The sequence below is a fragment of the Parasteatoda tepidariorum genome, chromosome 6 (genome assembly GCF_043381705.1).
Source record: "Parasteatoda tepidariorum isolate YZ-2023 chromosome 6, CAS_Ptep_4.0, whole genome shotgun sequence".
NCBI lineage: Eukaryota > Metazoa > Arthropoda > Arachnida > Araneae > Theridiidae > Parasteatoda > Parasteatoda tepidariorum.
In genome coordinates, this window is record NC_092209.1 from 68,340,604 (window position 1) to 68,348,029 (window position 7,426).

General features: G+C 28.9%; 1 protein-coding gene across 1 annotated transcript in view; it reads left to right on the forward strand.

Annotated features, from left to right (window-relative positions):
- LOC107446643 (guanylate cyclase 32E-like) overlaps nt 1–7,426 on the forward strand; it is a 109,516-nt gene that overhangs the window by 82,751 nt on the left and 19,339 nt on the right. The window contains exons 11-15 of the mRNA XM_071182488.1: nt 1,032–1,149; nt 3,439–3,606; nt 4,246–4,350; nt 5,352–5,423; nt 6,110–6,275. Coding sequence (XP_071038589.1) covers nt 1,032–1,149; nt 3,439–3,606; nt 4,246–4,350; nt 5,352–5,423; nt 6,110–6,275 — 629 coding nt within the window. The remainder of the gene's footprint in view (nt 1–1,031; nt 1,150–3,438; nt 3,607–4,245; nt 4,351–5,351; nt 5,424–6,109; nt 6,276–7,426) is intronic.

Sequence of the window (7,426 nt, forward strand, 5' to 3'; positions counted from 1 at the left end):
TAATTGACACTACTCATTCAAAAATTCATAATTGAGATTTTTATATTTTTAGCATCTATGCATTATAAGCTACATATTACAAAAAAAAGTTTTTGCAGAAATTAATTTTGTTCTATCAGTTTTTTAAAAGTGTATTTTAGCTTTCATAACATTAGCAATAAAAAGAAAATAGTTATGAAGTCAATTTTTGATCGAAATTTATCGCTAACGTTGTGTTATATATATATGGATATATATTATATATTAAATAAGAAAGCAGAAGGAAAACCTATTGCTGTGACATGCTTTCCTCTCACGATTACTACGAAACGTTTCAATGGTTTTATCTCACGAGACAAAATTTTGTTAAGTAAAAAATTTTATAAGCATACCAATACTTAAAAATTTTTAAGTATTGGTATGCAGGGTATAAAATATTTCTTGAACCATCACTGTTTCATGTAAATTCCCATAATCATTTTTTTTAAACTTATGTCTCCTTTACATAACAAATTCTCTATTTTCCCTACTCTTATGAAAAATGACAATACATATTTTTCTTATTGTTGGACAATAGAAATAGAAAACTCGTTCTACTATATTTCTTCCTGGAATCACTTTTGAAGATATTTGACAAAGAGCTTTTGAACACGCTTGACAAAGAACTTTTGTCCATAAAATACTTATAACTCCAGAAAGTGTAAATCTGAATCCATACCTTTTCTTCATAAAATCCTACTGAGAAAATAGATAAAATGTATGTTATATTATAGAAATCAAAAATAAAGCAACCTAATCCATCTCTAATGTATGATGAAAGTGCATATAAGGAATCGTAAAAAAATTATAGCTTTTACGTTTACAATAAACAAGCATTATTAATATCTTTACTCGTATTTTTTAAAATTGTCTTAAGGAAATCAAGTAATTTTTAAAATTTATTCAAACATGTCTTTTATTATTTTCTAAATATTATGATTAAAGATTCTATACTTCTTTTAAGTTGAATCAAGCTTGTCTTAAGTTTTCAATTATTTTATTTTTTACTACAGACACTATAGATATGAAACCAAGTTAGCCTGCTTACTGTGGAAGATAGACATGAGAGATGTTCTTGTTGTTAAATGCGATGAAAATGGAGAGTTGCCCAAACTAAAAAATAATTTGTTGGTAAGTATACTTAAGTAGTTAAATACATTAGAAATTTTTGACTAAAAGAACAATGAATAAATTGCGTATTAAAAATGCAAAGAAATTTAAAGTATCTTCTTAAAATTACATTTGAAAAGACAGTAACATCTCTATTGCAATTGCTGCTGTAGAAAATCTGTGGTGTTCAGTATGGTGTTGAGTTTCAAAACTTGATCAATTCAGTTTCATTTTTCTCTCATCTTGAAATAAAAGATCAACAAGACTGATGTTTCTATGGAAATGTTATTGTTGAAAGAAATCAAAGTTTTCATGACGATTTTTGAAAATATTATTCAAAGCTAGTTTCAATATGAATTTATTTTGATTAAATCCTTTTTATAAAATAAATTCAGATTCTCGTAGCACTTAAAATTTAATTTTTTAAACATAACATTTAAATAAACTATTAAAAAACTATATTAAAATATTTAAAAATAGTTTTGAAGTATTTTAAGAGGAAAAAAAATTGAGTTGGGAGAAGAAATTTTTGCTACGGCTATCAACCGTTTTTCAATTGAATCGCCAGAGGAGGTTTGGGAATTGATACTGTAAATGAAACTAGTACGAGAAATAAAGCTCAGAAAAGAACCTAAAAACGTTTTCATAAGGTATTTAATTTGTTGCCAAGAGCATCTCAAAATTCTTTAAGCTATTTGGGCAATAAATTATTGTCAACGAAAAGAATGTGACAGCGGGGCAGCTGTCACTTCGGGGTTATTAAAAATTGAAGGGCTGCATGAAAGTGTTTTTCATCGTTGATCAATGTTTTGTTGAATCACGTTTTTATCTTGGAATTCTTCGTTTAGATACCCAGAATTGGTTGCCTAGGAATTTAACATTCTGAGATTCTTTTTTCAAACACCAGATTTTTTTTAAAAAAGTATCGATAATCTCCAATCCATGAAATATAAGTTTGACTGCCACATTTATGTAAAATTGTTAATGGAATTCTTTACTAAAGATTTCATATGACCTCTTTTTAAGTATTAGTAATAATAGAAATTGAACACAGTGTGGTTCCTTTTTTTAAATCTCAAGTTTCTGCTTACAAATACATTACATCCATTTAATGATAAATAAATCAAGATGCCACATTTATGGAAATTAGCCATCGGAATTCTTAACTAAATATTTCGTAAATGCCAAGAAAACTGTATAATCCATTTATACAATAGGCTATTTCATACCTCATCTTATATCATATGCTATACATATATTTACATGCAATAATAAAAATTCTTCATAAAAAAAATCTCTTTTAGTATATTAATGAGATTTCGCACTTTTGCGTTAGCTTCCATACGCTTTCGTACGTAAGACTGAAGCAACTGTGCCTACTCATGCTTACGTTATGTTGGCTTGACTTGTTGATTTGTTGGCTACAAAAACAACAAGCTGTTTATAGCTGTTAAATGTTGTTTTCTGTTCAAGCCGAAGTTCGAACAAAAAATGTGGAAATGTAATACGAATCTGAAGATTGATGAAATTTAGACATGAATCGTGTGATCTAGCAACAATTCGTTTATTCAATAAAAAATAGTTTCATTGGTTTTTTTTTAAACATTATGGTTGTCTAGTTGCACTAGTTCCAAAAGAAACTAGATATATTTTAGCTAATTTAAGGTTATAAATTATATATATTTTAACTATACAATTTAGTTAATGACAAGTTAAATAATTAATACAAGTTCAATATTTTTTAAAACATTAATAAAATAATAATAATAATAATAAGAGATGAATTCTGAGATTCTTTATCGCAGAATTCACTTCAAAATTTTTTTCTGCTCCCAGAATTGTAGTTTTACGTAGAGAAAAGCATCTTGAACCGCATATCATAGCTTTAAGGAGATAGTCTACGTTCATTGTAAATCTTTGTTTTGATTTTCTGTTTAAACTTAAAATGATATTCTACTACGTTAGCGTTTTTAACTTGCGGATATTTGCAAAATCTCATAATTTCACTTACATAAGTTTAATATTTTTCCTCGGGCCCATGAGCGCTAGAAGTGCGCATGCGCAGTAGCTTGAAATTTTTCGTTCGGGAGAGTACGGAAAACTAACCTAAATTTGCGAAATGTCCCAATTTCCTTATTAAAGTTATTTCTTGAGCAATTTTCGGGAAAACCTGCAAAAACGATAAACCTCATGCTGATTATTTAGTGCGAAATGTTGCGATAAGCTTAAACTATTACTCAAAGCATCGATTTTTTAAAAGTAAAATATAAAGGATAGTTTAAATTTATAAGAGTCAGTGTCTTCTTTTAGGACATGGAAAATGAAAGTGAAGTTCTTACGCAAAAAGCAGATGACATCATTTTGTGGGATCGACATCAATACAGAGTTGGTTGTTACAAGCAAAATGCTGTTTATATTTATCACGTCTATAAGAAAAACATAGATCTTACCAGAACTCTCAGGAAAGAAATGATACAGGTGATGTTTTGTTATTAATAGAATTTTGTACACTTACACATTTTAATCCTTGTAAGCTAAAAGATAAGACTGATGTTGTAATTATCACTTTAAAGTTTGAAAAAATCTTAAATCTTTTGGCTTGGGATTATTTTTAAACAAACGAGCTGTATTAGTAGTTGCGCAGATTGCGCCTCTTCTTGATATCTTAGGAATCAAAAATATGAATCCGAAAAAGGTAATCCAAGTAGGGGGATATGTCTAAGTGAAAATATTTCAAAAATCATGCTAGAATAATATTAATTATAATTTCAGACTTGATTTAACTTAAACTATCGCTTTTTTAATTGAAGAGTATATTTTAGTGGGCTCTTCAAATTATAAAAATTAAAATTAAAAAATTCCAAAGATTAGATCAAATGTCTTCAGAGAGAGTTGAGATTTTATTTAGCGTGGTAGTGAAGCAATGCTTCTCGATGCTTATGGAGCAATGCTTCGTGGTGGTGGAGCAATGCTTTCATATTCCATCAAACTACTCATAATACCAAGCGTTTAATTCCTTTAAGTGTAATTCTTACAAAATTTGTTTAGTGTTGTATTATTGAAAATGATAGTCGCGTGTTAAACATACTGCTTGTAAAAAAAAAATTTCTTTTGCAGATTAGGGAAATGCGCCATGAAAACATCAACCCTTTTATAGGAGCATGTACAGAGCCTCCTAACATCTGCATACTGGCTAATTATTGCATGAGGGGAAGTCTACAAGTAAGACCTTAAAAAAATGATATGTCAATATTTTATTGCAATTTCATTAATAAAAAGCTTTTATTATACTAAATCGAATCTTTCTCAGTCTTGTCAAACTGCTGTACTAATAAAAAAGAATATATATAAAATTAGGGTAAATAGATACTACTAACTGCTCTCTATGGGACTTTGCTACCAAATAACACAGACAAAATAATGATAATTTTTGAGGGAAAAATATTTTTATAAAAGTGAATCAATTGAAATAAAATGAGCTTACTAAACTAAATTAAACTCCGAATTGTGACAGCACATGTTAGGCCAAGGTCTTCTGTGCTCATTCCATTTTATTTATGTTGGGTGCAGGAGCAGATGTTCCAGTTGCGTGGTCAGCAACCGAAGGCGGAATCTCCAGTGCTTAGTACACAAGCACGTTTGGTACTCATTTTAGCGATCAAGTGAAGGGATAAATTTCTAAGCAAGTCTTACCCAGGCCAAGAATTGAACATGTTCACAGAAGCGCGACACGTTAACACGCAGCCACTGGGCTAAACTAACTACTACGTGGTAAAATATAATGCTGATATTACAGAAATGGATTTTTTGTTTGCAAAGCGACAAGCAAGTTCTTATTAGAAATGAATTTTTTTTTCCAATTTTTATCTATCCTTCTGCAGTGCATCAAACGCTTATAGTAATAAAAAAAAACAGTTACAGACCACTGCTTCTTGGGCTAAACCGAGTCTGATTACTTAAAAATTGTAAAATGACAACTAAATTCTACGCGTGCGAGAATTTTTTATGAGTGGAAACACACGATGAAAAATCACTGACTTGTTTATATTTGTTTTATTTATATGTGGGTCGCACTATATTTAATAAATTTTCTTAAATGCTAGATAATTCTATTCTTTAATAAAGATTTTGTGTTTTTGGACTTATAATTTTTTTGAGGTTACTTCATACTTTTTTCTCCACATTTTTCCTATTTATTTATTTAATTATTGGTATATTTTAAGGACGTACTTCAGAATAAGGATCTGCGCCTGGATATAACATTTAAAGGTTCTTTAGTGGTGGACCTTATAAAGGTAAATTATCGTTATTTCTAAAAAATTCGCTTTGTTAAAATTTTCTTTTTCTTATAATTTTTTCTTACATTTTTAATAAGCTTTGAAAAGGGAAACTAAAGTTCGTGACATTTTCAAACATCTTAATAACTCGATTAACAGTGGCTATTATTTTTACTATTATTTTAACCGTGTACCGTATATGTGGCTAATATTTTACCGTATCCCTTAGAGCGATAGAAATAATTAAATATTCAGAAACATAAAATAACATTTTCGAAGAAAATAAAATGAATATTTTTGTCTAAACAGTCTATAATATTTTCTCTTTAACAGATTTTTTTTTGTAACAATGCCTAAAAAATAATGTTCGCTTATTTTTATCGAAATGCTCTAAAAATCATAAATTGCATATAACCTACACCCTGTTTTCAAGGGTTAGATATAAAAATTTTTTATATTTTTTTATTGTTATAAAACAAAATTTATCATTTGCAATTAGCTTAATCTTAACTATTTAGCTTAATTTTACCACATATTTTAACAGCATCACAGCCACACTAATTTGATTTATTCGTTTTTGGAATTTTATTATGAGGTTTCAAATTTGAAAACGTACTTGAGAAACTTATCATAGCAACATTGCGCATCTTTCCAATTGAATGAAATTAACTGGTTTTAAAAATAGTTGTCCTTAATTGTTGCAGGGCATTATTTATATCCATGAGAGCGATATCATTTCTCATGGAAATCTGAAATCTTCAAATTGTGTGATCGACAGCAGATGGATGTTGAAAATCACTGATTTTGGGTTACACGAGTTTAAAGGTCATCAGGATCCTCCACCAGAAGTCGAAGAGATAAGATCAAAATGTAGGTTCCTTTATGTCTGATTTAGATATTAAAAATATATTTAGTAATTCTAAAAAACATATTACGGAAAGTGTAAAAATATATATAAAATATAGATTAAGTCTGATTACTGATAATGATTAGTAAAGGACAGATTAATGCAAATTTAAAATGTAAATTGATATGTTTCCATGAATATAAAATTAAAAATACTTCTCTTTAGTACTCGCACATATATTCTATCAATTAAAAAATATATCTAAATATCAAGGTTCGTATTTTTTTTCCGGGGGGTACGTGGTTAGTTTTTCACTATTACGATATTTCTCAAGTAATATATTTTATTTCATTTAATAATAAATAAATATGCTGTAGAACAGTTTGCATCTTATCAATGTTCTATTTATTGAATACAAAAATAAATTAATTAAATGAAAGATAATAACAGAGAGATTTTGTTTAGAGTTTGTATTATGTTAATAATAACGCTGATCTAATTATACAATTTGTATACACCATGAAGCATGATTAGCGTTAGTGCTATGGGAAACAGGATTGCTATCCCGCATTTCTTTAACATTACAATAAATTAACGGACCAGAACAAAGAGTTAATTGTTCCATATTCAAACAAAACAGTCAAATAAACATAAATAAATTGGTATTCAAACTGTTAACTTTGAGAAAAATGGCTTTTTAACTGATTTCACCTAATACAGTTAAACAACCAGAATTTTATCGCTCTAACAAGGCCCAACTAATAATGCAACTTAGATCCTTGAAGTTGGATATGGGAGAGTGGGGTCAATTGTAAGTAGTAAGAGCAGGCATATATGCGGCGGAAGTGATGGGCAGTCAAGGGGTGCTTATTTCTGCCAACATACAAACCGGAAGTTGCTTATTTCTGCCCACATACAAACCGGAAGTTGCTTATTTCTGCCCGCTTGCTTATTTCTGCCCGCCTGAAAATCGAAACTTCGTCTGCAGCGTCATGGGGAGCTTATTTCTTTTTTTCTTAAGCCTAATATATTTTTAGTTTCGGTTTCTGTTTTTAATTTAGTTTCGTTTTTTTAAATATTATTTAATTTATTAGTTTTTTGAGGGTGGCAACACTTATTATTTTTAATATTAGTTTTTAAGGATGGCAACACTTAGAAACTTTGTTATTTGGGG